The 27,178-nt window shown below is 34.2% G+C and overlaps 1 protein-coding gene across 3 annotated transcripts; it reads right to left on the bottom strand.

Annotated features, from left to right (window-relative positions):
- Positions 1–190: 190 nt before the first annotated feature.
- Positions 191–26,421, bottom strand: LOC121419340 (serine/threonine-protein kinase PAK 4-like). Of its 3 annotated transcripts, none has more exons than XM_041613762.1 (11): positions 26,278–26,421; positions 11,961–12,179; positions 11,428–11,574; positions 9,725–10,371; positions 9,182–9,407; positions 8,507–8,884; positions 7,954–8,087; positions 7,388–7,517; positions 6,048–6,173; positions 5,204–5,338; positions 191–4,856 (listed from the first exon to the last, which is right to left on the bottom strand). In XM_041613762.1, the coding sequence occupies exons 2-11, from the start codon at positions 12,165–12,167 to the stop codon at positions 4,701–4,703; spliced, it is 2,286 nt and encodes a 761-aa protein (XP_041469696.1). In that variant the 5' UTR covers positions 12,168–12,179; positions 26,278–26,421; the 3' UTR covers positions 191–4,700. The 3 variants fall into 3 exon arrangements, with proteins under 3 accessions (XP_041469696.1, XP_041469695.1, XP_041469694.1); XM_041613761.1 differs by lacking the exon at positions 26,278–26,421 and adding an exon at positions 23,009–23,021; XM_041613760.1 differs by lacking the exon at positions 26,278–26,421 and adding an exon at positions 20,443–20,475.
- Positions 26,422–27,178: the final 757 nt, after the last annotated feature.

Raw genomic sequence — 27,178 nt, 5'->3', positions numbered from 1 at the left:
TCTTTGTCTGATTTCAAAGCTTATCTCTGTTTTATTTGACTTCCCATATCAATTCTTTGACAGGTTTCAGAAGAAATATTGGGTTTGATTGTCACAAACTGTTACAAACTTGCAATCAAAGACATCTATCAAAAAAGTTTAGCACAAGTTTCACAACTGTAAAACAATAACACACCACACAAAAATAATTACTTTCAAAATTGTTTTAATAGCTCTAAATTGTAATAAATTTACTAATAAAAAACAGGACTGAATACATAAGAATACATATTCAAGATATGAGCTTAGCTGGCAGGATATCTGAATGGCATACTACATGCATCCACTTCAGATTGGCTTCATATCGTTCTATTAAATGCAAAATAGATAAAAGATATATGTACAGGTAATATGCCAATGGTTCCCTCGGATTAGTAGGAATTTGCTGAAAAATACCAGATACATCTATCCATTTAAAGGAATTCAATAGTACAGAAAGTCCATGTACAAGTCAGAATACAGTTTGGTATGTGTACAGTAACCATATAATTGATATCTGAATTTCCAGTACCAATTAAAGAGAAAAGATACTTCATTAAAGTTGGCATGGCAAATAACACATGCTTTTTGTATGGATTGAGGTATTACAATCATATTCTCTGAATAATTTCATTTTCTAAAAAGACACAAATAATGTTATTTACTCCCTTACCATTGAATTATATTTTTTTAAATTCATTTCCTTTTAAAAAGTTAAATGTTGATAAGTTTAATCAATATTAGAAATATTGTATGTCCATGATAAACTACATTATATTTTTCGTTGCATAGAATTTATATATTTTAAAAAGAATATGCTAACACAAGAATATCAAATACACTGGTTGTAAATGATTTTGATTATTCTGTAAAAAGTTGATGAATGGGGGCAGAAAACTTTATTTCTATTGTTTAATTCTTAGTCAAGGATTCCAGTGAATAACTGAGCCAAACTACAAAATTGTAATCATTAGGATTCCTTTGCATGGTGTTTTCAGGAAATATCAATTTTCAAAATCATGTAGAAATATATGGATTTAAAAGTTCATTGAAGATGGATGGATAAAACCAGAAGTTCAAGAAACACAATCATATATAACTGGCCTATCAATGATTTAAGAACTTAAATTTCATAATAGTTGTTACAAAAAATATAAGATATGCTAAACATGAATGTTTCTCATAATTCAGTCATGAATATTTGAATAAATTGTGAGACAATCAATTGAATACCGTACTGGGATGTAGAATACAACTTTAATATTTCATTCATATGTAAATTTTGATAGCCTTTAAAGAGGGATTGCTATCGACCTTCTGAAATAATTTGAAGTAGTTTTGACAAGAGTACTATGATGCAAATAGAATACACAAATACTACAGAATACATGTACTTTCAAACTTATTATATGAATTTCTTGAAGGAATAAAATTAAGTACCACATTGAAATGCCAAGAAGCAGAATACAGTATAACTATGCAAGCACACAGAATACAATCAGAAGCACAGTTCATTTATATACAAAATGCAATCAAAATATACCAATGACTCTTCTATGATTAAACACCTTGATTAAATATCAACAAAAAATATTAAACTATGATAAGTGATTAAGAAATATTCAAAGTAAATGATTTTTAAGAAGCAAGAAAAAGAAACATGATAGATACAGGTAAGAGAAGGTGCAGTGCATAGATTTAGTTCTTATAAATGGGTGTTGGTGAAAATCACATACAGCGTATAAGTAACAACTGTTCCTCTCATTGTAAAAAACATTCAATGGACAAAGATATTGAGTAGATTTATGGCTTACAATAACTCTTAAAAAAGGACAATTTATACAACATTTGACAAATAAAATCTTGTAAGAATGTGAAGGCAACATAAATGTACTGATAGAAGAAATATTTGGTAGTACAAAGCACTAATCGATATAAAATAATAGTACATAGTATTATAATAAATGCCACAAATTCAAACAATGTCAAATACTGATATTGAATATAATATACAGCATATTACACACAAACAGAATTTATGTGGGTTAAAAATGGTTTACTTTACTTACAATATCCACTTTACAGATAAGTATAAAATAAATAATGTTAAATAGCCAATCTAAGTCTATGTACCAAAACAATTATTTCACAAAAACAGTTTCAAATATTTACATTTTTTTTCTTCTGAGATGCTGTAGAGGGCATGTTAAGATGAAGTCAATGAACGTGTGCAATGCAATTTCCCTTTTTTTTCTTTCTCAAATTTTAAGGAAGACACTTTTTGGAAGGCACAGCTTACTCTGAGAAACAAGGTATATATCTTAATACAATAATTTATCCAGATTTTGAAAAAATTCCAAAATTATGTAGTGACTATGTGATTTTTAAGTTACCAGGATTTCATTGCAGATGGTCCACTGAACACATGATACAACAACAAAGGCCAAATTAACAACAGTTTACAAGTCTATGCACATCTGTGTTGGCATGTTATACAAATATCAGTGCATTCAGCCAAAAAGGACTGCTCAGTTCAACTAGTCAAAACAGAGGCACAACTACATGAATAATTAAGTAAGCTTCCTCCAGCCAGCTTTAAAACATTTCCATTACAGGTTTAAGGTCATGGGTAAACGTTGATGCAAAATTTTGTTCGAAAGGCTACTTGTAAGTCAGATACATTCTAATCACAACTATTACCCCCTAAATAAGACATTACAAACAACCAATACAAAAGATTTGTCTTTGAAGTAAAAATACATGAACTTGATTTGACTGTCTAACTCCATCAACTATTATCTTGATGTCCTTTCCTCTTTTGATATATATCCATAAAAAACATTTCAGATTAATCCAGCAGAACTACATGAAGTTTGCATTGGTAAAGCTTTGCCTATAAATAAACATGCTTCACATAGACATAATTCTGCAGAGACAAAGTTGACACATACAATAACAAAACACCAAATACTCCAGAATGTATGATCATGAATAGGAAAATAAAGAGCTCTAAATGGAATCTTTCTGTAGTTGGTAAATAGAGGAATATAAATCAAGAACAGCAAACCACAAAAAATAGTTCATGCAACACAACACAGGAATAGATCACACACAGTGTTGTCACAATGTCAAGATCATTTACATAACATAAGCATGAGTTGAAGTGAAAACTGCTTTCTTCAGAAATATACAGTATATACACAAAAGTATAAACACACATATCAGTCAAATAATAATCACCCACCCACTGTTCATAAGTATTAGTCTCACATGGCAGGTTTTCTTAAAAGCAGTTCACATCACTCCAGCCTTACCTCTAAATATTGTATCAGGCCAAACTGATAACAACTGCGAAGAGACACAATAATAGTGTGAAGACTCTCTTTATACCACTTTAACTCTGACAAATTATGTTCTATTCACTTGAGATAACCTTTGAAGCATCAACTTAACCTGCCACAAGCAAAGTTCATGTTATTAAACCATTCACATAATCAACTCAACAGAGCATTAAGTATGTATAACATCATCAAGTTATTACTACTTTCTTTCTACTTGCCCATCTTACAAACCCTTAATGTACATCTATGCTATCATTTTTCTTTTCCAACAAAATAAACTTTACTTTTCAAAATTTATTAAAATAACAGGTGGGAGATTCTAGAATCAACAAAACATGTTGTTGGTAAATTGATGTAATCACATGTAACTTACAAATGAATATCATGGCAAGCACAGATAGACAATGCAAAATAGTTTATCCAGAGACCAAATCATACACTTTTTCAGTTAGGATGTATAAATGTGTATAAATAATACACATCATTCTTTTATTTTGCTCCTCCACATGCAAATCATAAATATAAATATGAATCATAAATCACCACATTTAATCAATTGATACAAATATAGGATAAACCAGTTTGATATTAATGTGTCAATGTTGCTTGTAAACTTCCTTGATCTAAACCAGCATGTAGCAAACAAATGGCCATGCACCTACACGTTCTGTTAAACATGGCATTCATTCAAGCTAGACATATCAACAAATATGTGGGTGAAATCATTTTCTGCAATCTCTTGCACAACCACAGCACTGCATACATGTACATGCCCACATCAAACACTTTGCACAAAAGCAGTTTACTGTTGTTTAAATTTCTGTCATAACTTTGGTAATGTCAAATGAACAGGGCAAATAGATAATCATCAAATCAAGTATTTGTACACATATTTAGCAAACATGTGCTTTGTCAGTTTATCATTCTTGTGTTGAAAATGAGTACTCTCAAATAGTAACATTAATGGCACATTCAAAACACACATTGACTCACTGCTCCATCAAACCACCAGTTATTTGAACAGCATTTTCTATGAACAATCCATCATGAAGCATTTTGATATCTATGCCAATGACTGTTACAAGAAGACCCTATGATCAGCCAACATCTGATGTGAATCCCTCATAACTAAGCTTTAGGTATATTTTCAGATTAAGAGATGGATGTCCGTTACTCTTCACTAAGCTTCAACTCAAATAGTTGCTGGTGTGAAGTTTGGAATTGAGACTCAAAACCTTGTGTCTAATCTGGCTCTTGGTATGCAAGACTGACTAGTTTGGGCCACTCTGTCCCAGGTGTCCCAGGATTCGACCAAAGACGAAAGTTTTCAGAGGTTGATTGTTACTTGTGTCTGAGCTGGCTCATGGTAGGCAGGAGAGAGGAGTTTGGACCACATTGTCTCAGGAATGGATGCTCTAACAGCTCAAAGGCAGATGCTCTCTGGGACGGATCTCTCACCAACAAACGCTCAATGAATCCCAACAGACGTGGTGATGCCTACAATAAGACAATAAACATAGCCATATAATATTACAAAATAACTTCAAAATCACTGAAAATGGCAAAATATGAAGTGAAAATGGTAAGCTTAAGAATTAACAATTTACAAAAAAAAATAATTATGCAAATATCTGAGCAGAGAGCAAAACTCATACAACAACTGAATATTCTAGAACACATCTGTTTTTTTTAACAAAAAGAAGCGAAATACTCCACAAAGTTAAGAAAATTTAATTGATGTCTAATGAATGCAATGTATTTCACATCCTAGCAGGCTCCACCCTGAAATACCATTTTACATATAATTTTGTTTTCTCTCTCTCTTTCCACTTGGGAAATCTCACCTTGTGAGGGTTCTTGAGCTTAGGAGGAGGCATGTCTCTGATGCGTCTCATCGCTTGAAGTGGAGGTTCGTTGAAGAAAGGGGGTTCCCCATCAACCATCTCCATAACCATGATACCAAGTGACCAAATATCAACCTAACGGTGAAAATGAGAAACATTCATATGGAGTTTATATTAGAAGGCTTAAAAAAAGTATTCATTTAGCAAATTTATGAATGAAAGAGATGCAGTTGATTGTGCTATTGCAGTTACAGCACAATCAACACTCATGATGTTACTACAACACAGTAACATCCAAGAACTACATGTACCATACTGTATTTCCTGGAATTGCATTAACGTTAGTATTGGTCATGATGGCAATTCAACAACTAAAACACCAATTTGTTTGATTGATTTTTCTTTTATTCAAATCATCATCTTGAGGATCGCTTAAACTTTAATGATAATCTATATTCTAACAAAAACTTTACTACATAATGAAACAATACACAACAATGTTTATGTAGTGGTTTCATGGTACACCATACGAAACCAATACACTCTTATTCTTTGCCATAGAAACCTTCAGAAGTTACAATGTTGACATAGAAAATGGAACAAAAAGTATTTAATCTTCCTTTCTTCTTGAAAATTAAGGTAATAAAAACATGTGGTAATGCCAGTCATTAAAAACCAAACAAATTAGCAGAGGGTCTATGAATGGTCTGATAAAGCATTGCAACTACCTATGATACCAGAGGATAATTTAGAGATGTTATTTGGCATCATATTGTATGAACTATCAACCATGGAAATCATTCAGGTACCCCATACTGAAGTGTTAAAACTTTGTGAATCTTACCTCTGTACCATAGGGTAGCCTAGAGATGACCTCTGGTGCCATCCAATATGGTGTACCAACCAATGACTTTCTCTTGGGAGTATCAGATGATATCTGGGCACAAAATCCAAAGTCTGACAACTTCACCTGGAAATTACAAAAAAACACATTTGAGACTTAGCATCATAATTTAACAATGTTATGCACTGAACTTTATCAAGTAAATCAATGGCCATTATGCCCATAATCAGTTTGAACAGGCCTGACTGATTTAACCCTATCTAGAGCAAGGGATGCTTGGATGCCCCCATCATCAATTTGTGCAATATCTTTAGCGCGAAATTTTCTGACTGTGCCCCTCGCTGAATTTTTACTTTTAAGTCTTGTGTTGCCCGTTACGTGGTTATGAAATCACACATTTTGTAAGAGCATGTCAGACCCAAAATTGCTCAAAAACGTGATTTAGTATACAAAGTCAATGTAAATTGCGTTTTCAACCAAAAATCCTAAATGTATGATTATTTTAGTTTTGCTGGTCTAAATGGATTTATTTGATGCTGTTTTTATGATCTAAAAAGAGTCACCAACAAAGTTCATCAAAAAAACAATGAAAAACAAAAGGTTCAAAAACAAAGAAAGACAAATACATAAGAAATTTATCTGGTATTCGCAAATTGTTTTCAAATACATTTGCTAAGAACACCACAAAGAGTTCCCACACCCAAAATAGGAATATTTGGAGCCTTATTTAGGGATTAAGAGGAATAAAATACGATTTTGCAGACTAATTACACATAAATTAGCATAATCAATTAATAGCAATTTGCATGAAACAAACTGATATACAATTTTGTAGATTATGTCTAAAACAACCTGTGAGCCAATTTTCCGCACGATTGCGCGATCTACGGCCGAGATCTCAAGGTCGGACCTGTGAGCCCCCTGGCCATATGATCTCCCCCCAAAAAACCCGCCTAGATAGGGTAAGATCAACTATGGAACCTTGCATAACATAAGACAGATTTTCCACACAATATAATGACACACGTGCAGTGTGCACCATGCAATGTGTGAAAATGTGATGATGAGGGTTTTATTCCAAAGCCTTCTGATGACTGCCACTTTAATAGTAACATATAGCCTGAAAAGCATGGGAATTACGAACTACAGATATCATAAAAAATAGGGATGATTTTGTTTAAAAATGGGAGAGAAACTGCACTCCTCTCATGATTGTTTGATAAAGTAGGAAGATTTTATCCATAAAAAAAAAATTGAAATGGATGAAAATTCAGACTATTTCTGAATCTTCAAGGGTCGGGAAGTTAATAACTGGTGTAATGATGAGTTTGAGTGATTACCTGTCCATCATGTGTGAGTAGGATACTGTCACTTTTGATATCTCTATGAATGACACCTTGAGAATGAAGGAATGCTAAGGCCTTCAAGATTGCTTGACACACATAGGCCACCTGTTCCTCTGCCATTCGACTGAAAGACATAATACAAAAATCATAGAAAAGACATGCATCATCATTCATGTTAAAAAGCGTTATATCAAATCATTCTAAAGGCAATACTTTTAGAAGAGAAACAGGGACTGAAAGCAGTTGAAGACATAAAGAAAGAGAGAGAGAGAAACAATTACCATTTTTGTAAAATGACTTTATTTTTGCTTGCTCTATATTGTGTACTTCCATTTTCAAGAATATGAGATTTGCATACCATGATAAAATCTCTTTAACAATTTTTCTTTTGATGCAAGTTACAAAATGTTCATAAAAGTACTATAAGTACCGGTAATTGATTGGAGTATGTCTCACACAAAATGACAATGACATTTCTGGATAAAATAATAAATCCAACTCATAAGGCAGTACCTATCTTTAATATTTCAATAAAATGTATTTTCTTTATATTGACTTACCCTGTATGTGTCACAATGTCAGTGAGGGCCCCACCTTCCAAGAATTCCATGACGACCCATAGTTCATCACCCACCAAGAAGCTATCGTACATCTCAACTATGTTAGGATGCTTGTAATCACGCATAATCACCACCTAGTGTGACAGGAAAGAACAGATTAATCTCTCTCTCCATCAATACCATGATGATTGCTAGTATGGAGATGAAGCATAATAAACTTATCTATTCTATTAATAATTTTAAGATGTTTTACAGGTTTCATACCAGTCTTGGTAATATTGTAGATATTATGATCAATCATGTGGTGAATATGAGGCCAATATCTCATAAAAGGAAATAATGAAAGGACAATTAAATGAAATGCATTGGAAGTATCTTCATGAGCGTACCTTATTTCAGAAATTCATCACTGCACAATAAAAGATATACCAGAGAACTAATAAACTTACATTTCTCATGGAGTCAACATGCAGTTTGTGAAATAGAACACAGAGCCCCTAAAAGCATTTTACAAAAACATGATTCTGTAAGATGACAAGAATGTCTGTCATACCTCATTAAAGAGCAATTCTCTCCTCTGTTGTTTCCTAAGATCCATCTTCTTAACAGCCACCTGTCTTCCTGTCCTAGCTTCCGTTGCAATGCAGACAATACCTGTTGACCCTTCTCCTATCTTAACAAAGTTCTCCAACTTGAAGCGGGGGTCACCAGGAGTGACCACCATCTGCAGTGCATTGCGGAACTGTTCGTGAGACACATGCTGTTCACCAGGGTTAGGTGTGGGGTTACTTGGAGAGGGGTTGGAGTTGGAATGTGGCATTTTCTGAGGGGGGCGTTGTTGCTGTTGACCCGGTGGAGGAGGGCCATTGTAACCCTGGGGTGGATGCTGTCTGTTTGGAGGTGGATATCTTCCTTGTGCATCAGGGGGATGCTGTAGAATAAAAACAAAAAGTATTTCATGCCATCACAATGTCAACATCTGAAATCAGTCTGGATGAAAATGCAAAATATGAGAATTCCATTGAAAAGAGATATTTTACAAATATGATATTTTAACATTAACAAGAAATCAGACAAAAGAGAAGTCAATACTCCATTCATGAACACTATCATTTGAACAAAATGCTTATTATCACAAGTTAAAATCAATTCATTGCCCACTCTTTTATTTTCCAGTCTCGGCATAATCATGAATAAGAACTGAGAGGAATTTATGTAAACCACTTACTCTTGGTGGGAATCCCCCTGGTGGCTGAGGCTGGCTTGGTGAACTAGTTGATCTATGTCCAGATCCTCCACTGCTAGTACTGTCTCTTTGGTATCCACGTGGATCTCCTCTTGGTCCACCTGGACCTCCTGGATAGCCTGGTGGTCCCTGGCCTGGTGGGTGAGCACGGGGGTCACCTGATGCACCTCGTGGTAAACTATGGCCATCAGGTCTTCTGTCTTGATACCTGAATAATGCAACAAGTATCATGAATTTGTTAACTAGTGTCATTTTTGATGCAATATGCTATCAGCAGGCTTTACTATCAAAGACTTTCATATTTGTGAATACAAATAGATGTAACAAATGGGATTCAAATCATGTGCAAAACCATCTCACCTAAAAGCTCATGTTGTTTAATTGAGTATTTATAAGGGTAGAACACTTGCTTGCATATGCAACAAATGAAAAGCTTTGAAGAAATAACAGACTACCATGTCTACTAGACATGAACACCGGCTTTTGAATGCACATGCACAATAATAAATATACAGGAAATTTTACCTTGGATCTTGGTTCCTGGGATCCTGATGCCTTGGATCACGGTACCTTGGATCCTGGTGCCTTGGATCCATATGTCTAGGATCATTTCTTGGATCATATCTAGGGTCCTGCCTAGGATTATGCCTGGGGTCATTCCTTGGGTCATTTCTGGGGTCATTCCTAGGGTCATTTCTTGGATCGAACCTTGGATCTCCTCTATGTTGAGGGTCACCCTGGGGTGGCTGATCTCTCCTCATAGGATCCACCCCTCGGCCAAGACTGGCCCCCCTGTTTTGTCTGTCATCCCTTGCTCTAGGATCTCCACTACTGTAGTTGTCCATTCTCTCATAGTTATCTTTATTATAATTATCCATAGGCTCATAATTGCCTCTACTGTCCGTTGGCTTCTGTGGGCCATCTGGTCCATTATGTGGTCGTCCATTTGGAGGACCCTGGTTGTCATTTGGTCTGTAGCTGCCCTCTCTCGGTGCAAACTGGTTACCTCTTTGGTCTTGCTGATTAGGTGGAGGACCACTACCACCGCTTCCTTTAGAGTTTAATCTGTCCCTCATCTCTCTGTTCATCATCAGCTGGGCACCGCTGTGTGGGTTTTGGTCATAAGGATGTGCTGGAATCTTTGTACCATCTGGAGGCTTCTTTTCCATGCCCTGAAAAAGCATCAATAATCCAATTGGTCAAACATTGTTGCATGCTAACATTGTTTCAGGATAAATCATGTAGTATTCTCATCATCTTCACATCAAGATTACAATTCATATGCCTCCCAAAATGAGTGAGAGATAACAATTTAAAAGTTATGATACTATACACCATTAATATTTACCAAAGTTACAATCATAATCATCATGACTTTGAGAAGAATTGTCAAGAATAGGGGAATGAACAGACTTTCAATACAGCAATATGAATATGCATGAGCAAAAGAAGCATGAAACCTGAAAAAATAAAAAAAAAACATCTCAGCACTCACTGAACAAGAATCTTTTCATTAAAAGAAAGCCAGTGCTTTCAAAAATTATTCAAACAAGCAGAAGATATTTAAGGTCAAGTCCACCTCAGAAAAATTTTGATTTAAATCAATAGAGAAAATTCAGACAAGCACAATGCTGAAAATTTCATCAAAATCGGATGTAAAATACTGAAGAAAGTTATGATATTTCAAAGTTTCAATTATTTTCAACAAAATAGTTATATGAACGAGCCAGTTACATCTAAATGGGAGAGTCGATGATGTCACTCACTATTTCTTTTGGTTTTTTTTATTGTTTGAATTATACAATATTTCAATTTTTACGAATTTGATGATTAGGATCTCATTGCCTGAAGCACAAAATGTTAAAATAATGGAATTCCACGTGTTCAGGGAGGAATGAAACTTCATTTCACATGACAATGACGAGAAAATAAAAATATTTCATATTTCATATAATAAAATACAAAAGAAATAGTGAGTGAGTGATGTCATCAACTATCTCATTTGGATGTAACTGGCTCGTACGTATAACTATTTTGTTGAAAATAAGCGAAACTTTAAAATGCCATAACTTTCTTATTTTACATCCGATTTTGATGAAATTTTCAGTGTTATGCTTGTTGAATTTTTCTCTTTTTATTCAAATCAAGTTTTTGTTGGGGTGGACTTGTCCTTTAACATGGACATTTCCAGACTTTTGTATTATTGATATGTTTAGAAATGCTCTTACCCCTTGATTATCTTCCTCCTGGTTTCTCCTCCTATTCCTTGGTGGGCTGCCCCTACTACGCAGTGAGTTAGAGCGTGCCACAGATATACGTGGTTTCATTCCATTCTGTTGCTCAGGAGACTGTGCACTGGCGCCCCTAACAATACCCTAAAAAAATCCAAGGAGGAATAACAGAATTGAGCATTGAGAAAGATTAGACAACATGCATCTATAGATGAACAATGGTGTAACTAAATTAACCATAAAATCAGCTTGCCAATCATCTTGTATGATAGAGTAGAAAATGATATCGCTTACTCTTTTACATTGGGTTACAAAATACAAGTTTTAATTTAAAGAGATTGGCATGATGATTTTTCCTTCTCTCTCTCTCCTTCCTTCCCCTTCTTCCTCCTCCAGAATTCTTTCCTTTTCTTTATTTCTCCCTTTCAATTTAATTGCACACACTATATTAAAAAATATCCTTTTCCAAACCCAGAAACAATGATTTTCAGGGAATGCAGCAAATACAAAGAATCAGAATTGTTTCTTACCTTTAATTCAAATGCTTCAGTCTGGGTGATACAAGATGGATCTACGATTGGTTTTGGTCTTGTCTCCTCTACCCCAATAATGCTAGCCCATTGGGGTGGTAGCCCGACATACCTGCCCTGCTTGCGATCATAGCCAGTATGAACTCGATGCTCAAAGTTGGATGGGCTGGATATCTTCACCTTACCGTTTCTCTTTTTAGATGTCATTTTCAAAGCGTTCTTGGAAAAGATGAAGAAATATTCAATATAAGGTGACGCATTAGTATTGTCAGCAGAAAGAGATACTCATGATACCAAATCAGATTTAAAAAATTAAAAGATCAAATTCATTAGATTGATGTTTTATGTGTAACTTGAAGGTGATAGTATCCAACACCTCCATTCATTCTTCCCAAAATTAATGTATTTTGTAAAGAGTATAGGTAATGGTTAACATCCTGAAATAGAAATAATATGAAGCAAATGAACAAAGAAACATTTTCTTAAACCAAAGACCAATCAATATATATATAATGAAATAAAAATTGAACTAAAAATGAATGGCTACATTTTCTTCGTTTTCACAGGAATATGCATAGACATGCTTTCAAGTGTGTAATGACTTGGTGCAGATTCAATATAAGGTAAAATTACAATAACCATACACACCTAATGTGAAAATCATGGTAAATTGATAGATGTAATAGGAATAATTACCAGAGACAATGTACATGTACCTGGCTGTAAACATGTATCCTGACAAAGATCTTACTCTAGTGGCAATCAGAATGTGGCATAAAAACTACATTGATCTAGCCATGGAAGCTACTCCACCCAAAGTACATAACTAGCATGTATATTTTGATTGATGAAGACTTACTCATTATGAGGCATGGTTTACCACCTTCCTACACAAGCATACTATGCATGACAGAGCAAGATTTAACTACAGATACATCTCATGCTACAACTGTGCAATATGCCAGTAAATTTGTCATGAATACATTATATATTGTGTGCCTGAATCTAGTATTTGTTTGTTCAACAGATAAGGATGTACTTTTGATAATACTTGTATGACTGACCATGCATGAAATTAATAAGTCAGAGTGCACTGCACAAATGAACTCATGCGCTGTTCATACTTTGTTAGATCAGGGAAATGATCATACTTCCATGGTTATGCTACAGGCTGTAATATGCTTTTCAGAATTTACAAAAATTTGCCTTTACCCTGGGAAATAGGGAGGGCTATTTAAGGTGTGAGCGTGTATGTGTGTGTGTGTGTGGGGGGGGGGTAACCCAATCAATTTCCCAGGGTTAAGCTTAGTCCACTTCAGTTTCAGTGTGGGGTTAAAAAAGACAGTCTGACTCTGTAACCCCCCCCCCAAAAAAAAAAGTCTTTTTAAAAAAATAGTATTTAGTATGGGCTTAAAGACAGTGTGTGGTTAAGGGACATGTTCTTGTACAGGGTTAAGAAAAAATTGTAGTCTGAAAGCAAAACTGACTCCAGTCCAAACCGAGCATTATAACATACAGCACTAGAATTGATCTGTTTAGCATATATGAATCTGTAGCATTACATGTACATTGATATAAGATTTGTTATAAGCATGTTACAAGGAAATTCTCAAACAAGTTAATGCATGATTAATCAGAATTAAAAAACACACTAACATGGACATGTACAATGGACTAAAGTAGAAGCAAAGTTCAAGATAAAATGACCACTTGGAAATTAATGGAATACCATACAGATACATGTACATGACATTCAACTGTTCAAGCACATGCACTTTCCGTTCATCATTGTTTGAACACAGTTCCAAAACATTATTTTTTTAATGACAATTTTCCTGACAATGTTTGTTTCTTTTATCTGAGAAGTATAGTCTTGTTAAAACAGCAAAGGTGTAAAGGGCAAAGCATTACAAAGCAGAAAAAATACAGTGTACTATTTTGGGGGACTGTTATTGGGAAGGGCATCAGACCTGATAAACCAATGCAAAACAGAGAATGTAAAAAAAAATCACTGTAAAAGAAATGTAAGATTTAATTGTGATATGATATTTCTGTACACTGTACAAGCCTTCAGACTGTATTACAATCTATTTCTATTTTTATTTCAAAGTTCAATATAAAAACACTTTTCCCAGGTGGGTGTTTAACTTTAAAGGTCAAGTCCACCTCGTAAAAATGTTAAATCAATAGAGAAAAATCAGATAAGCATAACACTAAAAATTCCATCAAAATTGGATGTAAAATAAGAAAGTTATGACATTTTAAAGTTTCGCTTATTTTTCACTAAATAGTTATATTCACAATTTATGCAAACGAGAGAATCGATGTCCCTCACTCACTTTTGTTTTTCATTGTTCGAATTATACACTATTTCAATTTTGCAGATTTGACAATAAGGACCAACTTGACTGAACCATAAAATATAAAGCAATGGTAATTCATCATGTTCAGGGAGAAATAAAACTTTGTTTCACAGGACAATGAAAAGAAAATTAGAATGTTTCATATTTCCTATAATAAAATACAAAAGAAATAAGAGTAATGTCATCAGTTCCCTCATTTGCATTCCTACCGGGATGTGAAATACTGTTTTGGGAAATTAAGTGAAACTTTAAAATGTCATAACTTTCTTATTTTCATATATATCGATGAAATTTTCAGTATTATGCTTGTTGGATTTTTCTCTATTTAGGGTGTGTTTATGCTTTAATTGCGAGGACAGAATCAGCGATTTCAAATGTTGATTCAAAACGCCGATCGTAAACGTGGTTCTGGGAGTGCTGTTTATGCTTAAATTTTCAGAGCAAATCATGATCTCCAGCTGGCTTCGCATCGTAAAGCGAGGTCAAATTGGGCGCGCCTTTTTTGAAAGTTTTTTTCCGATTGTTATTATTACGTGGAGATAACATGGAGCAATACGACTGTATTTGCCCGCAGATTTTCATCTCACCGGAAGCATGTACCAAATGACGTCATTTAAACACGTTTACGATCGTGGTTCTGTTTATACTTCCCCAGAAAGCCTGATTCTGGTCAAACGACGTTTACAAACGCACCTTTCTGTGAGTTTACGATCAGAGTTTTGAAACAGCGTTTAAATGAAAGTAAGCATGGACGCAACCGTGTTTTGGACTTATCACGTTTGGAAACGCTGATTCTGGCCTGAAAAGTGGAAGCATAAACACGGCCTTATTCAAATCAAATGAAATTTTTGTTGGGGTGAACTTGTCCTTTAATAAAGCTGTTCAAAAATTAAGTGCAACTTTAAGAACAACTGGTGAACCTTTCTCATGTGCTAAATGATCGCCAACAAACATTTAATGGTAAATAAATAATGCACCACAAGAAAGTCTTAAAGTCACTCTTAACTTACAAACAGCTTTATGAAATGGCCCTCAGGTCTCTTTTAGGTAGTTGAAGTAAAAAATAAGAAAATACCCCAGTTCCCCACAAATAATAATATGAGTAATAGCAGATAGAAATCAACAGGTTAAAACCTATTTTAAGATTTGGTAGGTTTCAATGTTGCATCATCATAAAACATTAAATGTTAAAAGAGTGTAACATACAAATTATGTATTCCTAAATTAATGTATGAACAGGATAATGACAGACACTTTGGAGGGATTCACCAAAACTGAGAGGCTTTTTAACATATATGTATCAATTTTTCATAATCACAAGTCATGCACAGATATCCAATGACTGTTGATAAAATATTCACAATTTCACACCAACAGCTTTGGAGAAACGATACACTTGACTTGAATAATACCCTGAGAGGCCCAACTTGACCTTGACATGAAGGTGTTTACTTGCCAGGTAAGGAAGGGTTCATATGACACTGATTGTTTGGGGTTAGAAAAATATATTGGAAGATTTATGTTTCAGTGACATGGAGGTGTTGCAAAACTCCTCAGAGGGCTTACAAGTCTATTTCATGTACCTTGCAAACACCCTACATCCTACACTGCCTCTATAACATGTACATGTACTGTATAGTAGGTACATCAGGGGAAAAAATGGATAGATTTTGGACTACCAACAAGGTCCAACATGTGCATAAATTCGTGAAATCTTTAGAAAATGAAATTACTACTAAGTAAATCTTGATTAACTTGTTGGTAGATTACGACAGTAGGGACTATAAAGCGAACTTCATTTTCTTTAGAAAAATCATTTTGATTGGATATTCCATAAAGTGCTGGAGTTCATTTATTGTTTACATGAGGAGCAGGCAGGGGCCAGCACCTTGATATTTTCTAATGGTACATTATGTGTAAAAAGTTCAATAGACATTTAATAATCTCAATATTTTTTGCTGAATGATACATACATTGTTACCAAAATACAAACTTTGTTTTATTTTTTTCTTGCTTTACCTCCTAGTCTATTGGTCAGTTTAAGACCCTGCTAAAAACATACCTTTTAAACAGATGATTCTCCAGAATGACACAGTTATGGGTCTCTTTATTGGAGGTGCACACCAGCTTTGATATTCAGTATTGTTTCATAATTCTTCTTTTTATAAATGATTTTTGTATTATTAATATCACGCCCATATCATTTTGTTGCCAAGTTTAGAAATAGATAACAGCATGCTTAGAAGTGTTTGTGGTAAAAAAAAATCATCTTCATTGTTTCTTTTTAATGAATTTACTGATTATAATTAAAACTTAAGAAAATAGAGCTAAAAAATTGGAGGAGCAAGGGAGGAGATGATTTGTATTGATTTCACAGGGCCTATGTAGGCCCTACGTGTATAGTACACATTAAAGGTAAATGCTAGCTTTGGTAACGATATCAAAATGAGTTCGTACAGAATCCAATGAAATGACCACCAAAGTCTCTGTTTGTATTTAAATAAAACGTACATGTATGTGCCAAAGGATTCTGGAAGAAATTGTGTAATTGCTGAGAAATCAACAAATAAGCACAGGATTCGGGTAGAGCGTCGGGCCCGACATTCAAAGCAATTATTATACACTGTCCCATGTTCGCTTATCTGTGTTGGGGATCTTCAGTCTGAACACTTTTCAGCGTAGATTTCAAGATTTCACAAAGTTCAGTTTATTTAACTGTACCAGATCTAGATCCTTGATGATATACTGACAATTAAGCCTTGTTTTACAGACTTTCTCATGAAATCAGTGTTTACTGCAACTACTGGAATTTCTCTTTAACCTAGCAATCATAATAATAATAATTATAACGTTTTATTTAGCCAGGGTAGCAACTTAAGATAGAAAACTGCTCTTCCAGCGGGCCCTGCTTAACATAATATGTTATCATTACCCTTCTCCAATCTAAATGCTGAGCGCCTAGCAAGAAGGCAGAAGGTCCCATTTTTATAAGTCTTTGGTATGACTCGGCCGGGGATCGAACCCACAACCTCCCGTTCATGAGGCAGATGCTCTACCACTGAGCCATTAATGGATGGATCAATTAATTTCTACATGAAATAAATGAAAATAAATGCAAAAGCATACATTTTTTAAACATATGCCTACATCTAACTGTATGAAAACATTCATCAATTCTAGTTCTTTCTGATTGTAAATTGATATCAGAGTATCACATGTTCTTACAACTGCACACAGACTTAATACAAGAATTATCAAAATAATGTAGGTCACAGCAACATACTGAAATTCATATTAAAATTACATGTACATACCTGCTATTAAAGTTTGATCTTCTATTTAATATCAATTCTGAAACATTCATATATATGACAACCAATTACAAGTCTTAGCAATGTGAGCATCCAAAGTTCTTCTACATGTAAGTCTGAATGTAGTGTGCAATCATTGAACTCATTTTCAATGCTTTGTGGACTCTGCTTCCATGCAGAGCATAAATCCAATTATGAGAGCAAGCAGGACCCCATACCTTCAAAATATTTCTCCCTCCATCATAAAGATTCCATGCAACATAACAATCAACAGGCAATCAACTGCATAAACTTTGCCTGTACAAATTAAGGACACATCAATGAACCCATATAAAATGTAAACAAGAAGAGCTCTTTATGAAGGAAAACTGTGAAAATCAGAGTATTTCATTATCAGCTCTCAAAAGAACAACATATATCTCAATTCCACAAAAATCAAAGGAGACAATGGGTTATTTTCATCATTTGTTCCCCTGTTCCCAAGGCATCTCAAGAGAGTTTCTTTTTCATTCTAGGTAAATGTACATGTATGTGATCATAGGGGATTATGGAGGTTCAATACAATTTATTGTACAATGTGCTTTCGTCAGCATAAAACCTGATTTCCCATGTGTTAACATGGCACTAAAAATCTTTTCAATTAGAAAAAAGGATAATTTCAAAATTTTCAATTAATAGAGTCGAATCAGTTAGTACCAGTGGATAGGATATCTGACATTCCATATACTTCCAGTAAGTTATTACATTTCTTACCAATTTCGGCAAAGGAAGTTATGTTACCCACCCTCAAATTAGAAACTTAGATGACCAATCATATACTTTTGCCAATCAGCTACATGTACATGTACATAAAATTAAAAATTTGGAGAATGGGTTAAATGGAATGAATACATTAGTACTAGAATACATACATATTTTGCATTCCTGCGGTAAATAGGCTTGTGCGACCATGTGCACAGATAAAAAAAAATTATCATACATACACATTAGTTTACCACTTTACCAGGGATACCATAACTTGATAAGCCTGCTCCTGGCTGCCTACAAAGCTCATAGAGAAACTTTGTGGACCCAATGTATTTTGTTTTATCAACAAAACATACAGGTAAGTGTGCAATTGCATTTAAAAAAAAATCAACTTGACCTTATGTTATCAAGGTTGTACATATAGGGGACATTCTGCATTCCCACTTAGTTGAAGGAGTCTCATTGCGCAGGTGCTAAAACCACTTACAAGTACATATGCGCAAAGAACACTAGCTGACTAGACCATACCACTTGATTGTGAATGAGGTCACAAAGGCTCATGCGCTGTCAATCTAAATTTCGACACCATGACCCTTGATATCATACACACTATAATGATTCCACAATAAAACTGTATAGTATAATATGAATTAAAGTTATCAAGTATGCAAGTACTTTTATTATTATTTTTAAATCTAGACTAATTGGACTTACTGGACTCTGAAATATCTTGTTGTTGGTACCTGTCATTTACATGTAGGCCTACATGTATACATGTAATGTTATTTGTTGACATGTATGTTATATGGTGTAGATGAGCATGTTAAAAGGATGGTACAGGCTGGAGATATCTTTATCTCAATAAATAGAGTAAAATTCAGAGCAAAATGATGAAAATTTTATCAAATAACAAAGTTATTGAATTTTTAAGATTTGCATTATTCCGGTGTAACAGCTCTAGGCATGTCTTCATGAATATTCATTAGATGGGCTGATGATGTTAAATCCCTATTTATTTTGTATTTCATTGTGTGAAATTTGGTTTACTCAAAAACTTTCTACCAAGACCAAAAACAATAGGATTGACATTAGTTATTGCCACAACTTACATGTATTTCATCATAATGGAGACAATAAAAGTATGTTAAAATGAAACAATTTTGATTTCATGTAATAACATAAGAAAAAGGAAAGTGGGGGTATGACATCATCAGCCCACCTAATGAATATTCATGATGATTTGCATTTAAATGTTTTCAGAAATATTGATAAACTTTGATATTCCAAAACTTTGTTCTTTTTTTATTGCTCTGTGAATTTTACTCTATTTAGTTAGATATAAATACATTCAGCCTGGACCATCTCTTTAAGTTAAACTGCAGAGTGCTTTTCTAAAACAGAATGCAACATAGAACATTCCAATCCTGCAGTACTTACAAAATAATACAATAGATTACTCAACATACATTGTAAATAATACAATGTACAAAATTGTACATGGAGATATAACATCAATACAGCGTGGTTGAGGTTTTGCGGAAGAAGCACCTCTTAATTTGATAAAATTGTTTTCTTCATGATACTGTACGTGTACATGTATTTACCACTCTGGAAAAGATAATTATTCACTCATATCACTGAGTTGCTTTATTGTCCTAGTTGGTCCATGCATGAACTGATCAAAAGTTAGCCTGCCTTATTTTACATTGATTTCTATTTCATAAAAATTATTCACATATTTACCTGCGATTAATGGCACTAGAAATTGTCAAATCCTTGAGAATATGAATTCACCTCATACATGTACATGAAATTGACAAACTCCCAATTTACTATGACTCCCAAAACATTTAGCCATCCAAACCACTTTGAATTATATCACTTAAACACAATGGTTTACAATGTGAAAGAAGAGAGATAGTCATAAATGATTTTGTTCACCACCAATAGAAACCATCCTGTATGAAATATAAATTAAAATGGAAAATGGAAATGAATTGCATATGATGTGTTTACAAACACCAACATAAGAATAACATGTAAAGAAATGACCCAGATCACCTTGCACAAGTCAGACATGTGGGTTGATGATGATAAAACCCTGTTAGTCATTGTATGGGTGGGATCCACTCCATTGTGAACTGAGAGGAGATATATGAAATGCCTGTAACTGTGAGTAATGCAAGGAATTCAGTGGGCGGGGTCCCCATTGACTGGACCCTATGCATTGTGGATAACTACACACAGCAGGCAATACTCTGAGGAAGAACTGCAGTACAAGATTTGTTATTTTGCACTGGAGAACAATGCCAAACAAAACACAGGTATCAAAGGTCTTCTTGATTTCATGACAATAGGAAACTATTTCTCCCAGCCAAGGATCAGGACAACCATCTTGATGTATTTTCAAAACAAATTACACCAAATTACATGAATAACATAGAGTAAATGATTTTTCTTGGGAAAGATATTGAATATTACTTCTAAACTGAATTTTATACATTCATGCAAATGTTTCTGCACGTGAACTGTAAATTCAACTGTGTAAATCAATTGAAAAGGTCAAAGTTAAGTGCAATATACACAAAACTCGGTCACAGTATCGCAATTAAAGTGCAAATGGTGCTAAATGCAACAGTGCATGATATCTTACTCATTTAGTGAATTTGATGAAAATGTAAGTTTATGCATTCCATGTAGTCATTATATTTAAGCTACGTTGTACATTCATTATTACTGAAAGGAACTATCTGATACTTGGTGACTACATGTATCAAAACTATAATTGCTTAATGTTACATGTACATGCACATGTGCCAAACCATTATTATTTATTGTACCTTGATTTAACTTTGACTACATGTATGGTCTACTCTACATGTAGATGGATCAGTACTGCATAAGTGGCATGGACAAGTTTTGAAATTATATTCACCAGTGTCACTTACAGTCAATGTCAGGCAATCATTTTCCTGGTAACGCATCACAATTTATTACACATTTTTTTTTAAGTAATACCCACAAAAAAAATTATGCAGCAGTTTTTTTACAAAGGATTGTAAGAGAATTTGGTTGTGAGCTTTTCTCTTATGACCAAAAATGATAATCACTTGTAAATAGAATACAGAAGAAATCACTTTCAAATGATCATACTGCAAACTGCCTGAAATATGGATGAGAAAACTATGTTACTTTGTGCTGGCAACGGACCACACTGACAGCTAATAACACCTACCATGGTAAAGTAGCCTGTAAAGAATGAATATTTTTACAAAATTCCATTAAAAAGAGTTACAAACTTTAAATAAAATTACATTTTTGTTGTGTCCCTTTTAATAGTTGATGATGACTCAAAATAATCTCAAAGAAGTAATGTAACATGTGTGGCATAAAAAGGCATTTACAAAAAATATTTGGTTTATTAAATTGAACTTGGAAAGGAAAAAAAATTACATAACTTTGTGCTTAAAAAGATTGTTGACCTCTGCTGATGAACTTGGTCTTTCATGACCTTCATACCTGTACATGTAGGCCTCATGGCCCTGGGAAGTGGGAATGGTGAAGTACCAACCAAGATTTTTCTGCACAGCAACCTCTGGAAATTAGATTGGTATGCTAAAATGTAGAGATTTGACTTAAATCTCCATTATTTGGAGTGAAAACCTTCCCCCTTTTTTTGCTGATTAACAAACCAGTACACCCTTTTCTTCAAAAGCCCCTGGTATGCTTACGTGTCTTCTGAATCTGAAAATCTCTATGATCAATCTTGCATCAAGTCTGATAAGTTTGGGTAATAACATAAATGTGCATTTACATTTCTAGTTTAATGTATTATTTTATACTATGATGGTGTAGATACTGTAATCTAAAATAAAAACACATTTCAATGGTTCTATTTGGTTGGTGATTTCAAATGAAAATTGATTTTGACCAAACACCTTATCAAAATAAAAAAAAAAATTATAATTTTTCTCATTTTGGTATTTTTTCAAGTGCCATCAAATAAACTGAAAATAAATCTTGAACACTAAGAAGCTTACTGATGTTCTTCTTTATTGGGGGAGAGTTAAATCAGATGAAAAAAAAATATTATTGAGAGAGGGTGCTACATGTGAATATTTTGAACTGTAAAATCAAAACTTTCACAAATAATCAACCAATAAGGAAATGGTCATTTACACTTTTAAAAGATTGGAATGTTACCATTAAACCTTAGTTAACATCAGATGGACAGGCAGGCCAATGGACGAATGAAAGAATGACTAATGCTACACAGTGATCCCTTTTAATACTGTAGCCTCCCTCCACCTTTGGTTGTACTCAACAAAAATATTTCTACTTCCAAAGGCCTCAAGATGTAAAGCTTTGATGTGCATGTTTGTTTTTATAGTTGTTGTTCTTTTTATTAAAGCAGAAGCTGAAGCCTTTATAAATATGAAGTTAAGACAACAGTGTTTCTAACTGTCCCCATGTTATATATGTATGAAAAAGATATATAAGCCATAATACATGTAAGCCTACATGCTCAGTTATACTACAACACTACTTACGGGTATACAAATTGAATATTATAGGCTCAGGCTAGATAAAATTATTTTTTTCATGAAATTGCATGATTTAAACTTACCCCCATTTCATTCCTATTGTAGAAAGAAATAGCAAATAGAAGAGTGACAATACACGCACACACAAATAATGAAATACATTGTACATACTATTACATTGTAAATAGTGTCAGGCCTTAAATTTTGATATTTTTAAGGACAGGTCCCTTTTCTACAAGGGCACATTTCATGAAAAACGCTTCTGGCAAAAATTTGGAAATTAAAAAGGGAGAAAAATATCCAAGTTACATGTAAATGAAGGGCATCCAATATGTCCTGTAGACTAGTAAGGGGTGGGGGTAATTTTGTTATGGTGCGAGCCACATCCCCCTCCCCTCCGAGAGAGTTTGGTATGGGTTTGGTTTCTACACACATAATTCAAAGAGAAATTTATACTCAAAAAGTAAACATTAACTTGCTTTAATTTATGTATAGCATGTTATCACATAGTGTTAAATGAAGTGAGATCCACATAAAAAAAAACATGCAAAGATGCAATATACCGGTAAATACCAAAAAAATATAAATACATTAAAAGGGTAGTTCACAGTTCAAGTGAATTGCATAATTCAGTAACTTTCAAAACCTTCCTATTTGTGATTCATTGCCTACATGTAATACCTACCCATCTTCACATAATCATATGCCACAAACATAATAAGCAATGAAATAATTCAATCAAGCATCCAAAAGTTACCTAATCTCTAAATAAAACCCTACATGACTTGAACAAAACCAGCAGTACAAGCTTCATTCATAAACAAACAGTGAATTAATCAGAGTAGATACTGTCTGAATATTAAAAATCTGCACCCTCTAATGGGGAAAATGTCTGTCTCCTAATTGCTACAGCCCACAACCACTAAGGCAGAAAAACATGATTCTTCACCAAAAATTTTGAATATAAATTTTGAAACAAATTCATCAAAACATTTATCAAGTTTCATGAAAATTTGATATTGTATTCTTCATTAAGCATAAACATGGTTTTACTAAATTATAGCTCTTCAGCCATAACGCAGTTATATTTTGCATATGTCCCCATGAGTGGATACAGCTTTCAAAATCATTGCTATCCTGATCCTCCCTAGCTCAGTCTCATAATCCTCATTCATTGATTTGTTTAAACTTTTATGTTAGTTTTAAGTACCAGTAAGAACTAACATTAGGTTTCAGAACTAAGTTTACTACCTTATGAGCAACGTCTAGACAGACTCAACCTTCACTCACTGTTTTATAGAAAGACAATGAGGAGATATGATTACTGAAGATAAACTGCTAAATGGAAAGTTGTGGATATCTAGTGACACATTCTTCACACCAGCAATCCATTCAGCAACTAGTGGTCACTATTTCAAGCTTTACACCGGATGACCACGGTTGGAACTTAGGAGTAGATTTTTTAGTCAGAGTAATCCCTGATTGGAACAGACTTCCTACATGTACAGAAGTACATGTACATGTAGTGGAAGCTAAATCAGGGGAAAGGTTTTAAGATCTGTTGGACAAGTTTTGGTGGAGGGAAAGATTTAGAACATCCATTTCTCAACGCAGGTAAAGTTTCATAAGTTCAAACTGTCTAAATACTGGTAACCATGAATTACCAGAAGTAAAGACCGGAAATCTACAGAAGTCCTTCATTTCTGTACTTGATGTGATGTGATGTAACACTGTCAGCACTAACATTGTTTCTGTAACCTTAATTTAAGTCACAGTAGTTGGGTGATATGCAGGTAGCTCATGTGATATAGATCCTGGATGTATAGCGAGTGATTGTTTTACCGACAGGCCTTGTATCAAACGAGCATATTTTTCAATACACTTAAAATTTTGCATCATCTTTCCAAAGAAAGGTAGTTTTATAGAAATATGATGAAAATGGCCAAAACATGAATTTGATGTAACACATTTTCAAAATCAAAGTCATTATTTTCTCAATTCAAAACAAAATATGTTTGAAAAAAAAATAGTTGATCAGTGACTGACATAGACCAATAAATAGGTCTATTTTTGTCATGGATATGCTTCCCTGAGACTTCGTGTGGCTCTGCAGTATGCCCTGTCAATAGACCGATGATGGCAGTTGGGCCTGTAGTGGGATCGAACAAAGCTTAACTACAGCGTCTAGAAAATTCTCGATTACTGCGTTAAATCTCCTTTTGATGAGTGAAAATGGGCGCAATAATAAAAATAAAATAATAGAAAATACAATCAGCTTACCATCTTTCCCAAATATTTGCTGAAAAATACCTTATTTCTATGACAAAAATTCTGGATCAAGTTCTTCTTCAAACACAAATATATTACCAACATCTGCTCAGATTCGATATCAAAAAAGCAAACAAAAACTTAGAATTTACTCATGATATCATATGATATATGAAGAAAAATTCACACCAATTTTTTTCTTACATCGATCATTATAATCAAGAATATCTTGACTTGTCCTGCGCGCATCCGGAATCATGATTAATTTGTCACGCATGAAAATAATTGTTTTACATGGAAGGGTATGCGGCAAGTACGATGCAAAGAAAAAGGTTGGTACCAGTAATATAAAAAGATCTATCATATTCACAATTTTCATATTTGGAATAGCAAGTGCGAATTTTTCTTTATTGTATATTTCCTCTTGATTGTCTTTAGTTGTCATTTTTAGCACTGAAATAAAGGTGTCCAGCAATAGGATACACTGCCATACATTACTCATAAGTCATAACAGGACATTACATCGACATGACGACATTATGTCGTTAGTAGATCGTATAAAATAACAAATGTCGCATGTCGAATCTCACTTTTCAATTTCATCAAAACCTTTAAAAAATCCCCTGGCTAGAATAGAGCGAGGCATACAACTGCATGCCATGACTCATGAGAAATCTCCAAATTCAGTTTAGAAATATCCCAAAATAATTTTTCCAATCCCCAAACTTCCAAAGGCTTCTCAAAACCCCAAATTTTTCAAAATTTGGAGATGGAAGTCCCCAAATGGCAACACTATCATAGAAACGTGATATCGCAAATTCAACTTGCGAACATAAGAAATCGCACGCGCCGCCATGCAAACATCTCTTTTCGATTTCGTATCGGTACCGGTACATTCAGTTCAATTCACTAACTTAGACTTAGCTCAGTCATAAAAAAATGGGCACTGTGATCGCTGGCTGTCCGCCTATAAATTATAATAAAACTCATAACTTAGTGCCGCGTAACATGTATGAACACTTAACGATACAAAATCTACCGCTACCAATGCTACTGAGAACCAAACAACGAATAAATTCCTTACCGGATTACATGAAGTAAATTCTCATCAAAAGACTAACGTTAGTCCCTTGCACTCAGATCCATGTCCAAGACGCCATGTCGTAAACAAAATTTGTGTACACCCAACATCCGGGTCACGTTAATGGCTTCTTTCACACGACTTCCTTGTCGATATCCGGATCATTACCCGGATCCGAGTCCGAATTACTACACTTGCACCGTAATACATCGACCAAAACAATAACGTACTAGTATAATAGCGTAATAGCGTAATTAGTAATAGTATACATCTCTATGGACCAAAATTACTATTCAATGTGCATGACACCAGGACCCCGTGTTACAAATTGATCCAATCAATCGTAACTCCGGTGGTAACTCTATGGAAATCCATCAGTGCCAATTTTATCTGCATGAAATTTGCAAAATGTCCTTTATAAACAGAGGCGAACTCCGAGGCGAGCACACAGTATTATCAAGAAACCGATGATTTTATGTCATATACATCATATCTAACGTTAGAAAATATTTTGAACAAGCATACATTTTGGACGTGGGCGTTGCTGGCTTTCCATAGTTCAGTTTGATCAGATCAATCGCAACTCTAAGGGGCCCAGTTCTCCTTTGTATCGGGTTTAATTTTTATTTTTCGAATCCTGGTACTGATCTGCATTATGACAAAGTCAATTTTCTTGCAAGAACGTTGTACAAAAGCGAGCATTAATTTTAAGTACAAGTCGACCATATATGCCCTCAAACGAAATTCTTATTTCATGAAAAGTATATATATCGAGCCCGAAATATTGCAATATGCATCCCGATCCTCTTATCCATTCAGCTATTTTCTCTCAATAGAGTAGGTGAATTATAATTTTGTTCGCAATATTCAATTCCTATATTTTTAGCAGGCAGCTATAGGCCTT

This window comes from Lytechinus variegatus, chromosome 7 (genome assembly GCF_018143015.1).
Source record: "Lytechinus variegatus isolate NC3 chromosome 7, Lvar_3.0, whole genome shotgun sequence".
Classification (NCBI taxonomy): domain Eukaryota; kingdom Metazoa; phylum Echinodermata; class Echinoidea; order Temnopleuroida; family Toxopneustidae; genus Lytechinus; species Lytechinus variegatus.
This window is presented reverse-complemented; position numbering and strand designations above follow the sequence as displayed.

Excerpts from the sequence above, each read along its gene's own strand:
- LOC121419340 (XM_041613760.1), bottom strand. Across the intron at positions 8,088-8,506 it reads GAGAATTGCTCTTTAATGAG|GTGGTGATTATGCGTGATTA; the intron begins GTATGACAGACA and ends CTGTCACACTAG. Across the intron at positions 6,174-7,387 it reads TACTCACACATGATGGACAG|GTGAAGTTGTCAGACTTTGG; the intron begins GTAATCACTCAA and ends TGTAATTTCCAG.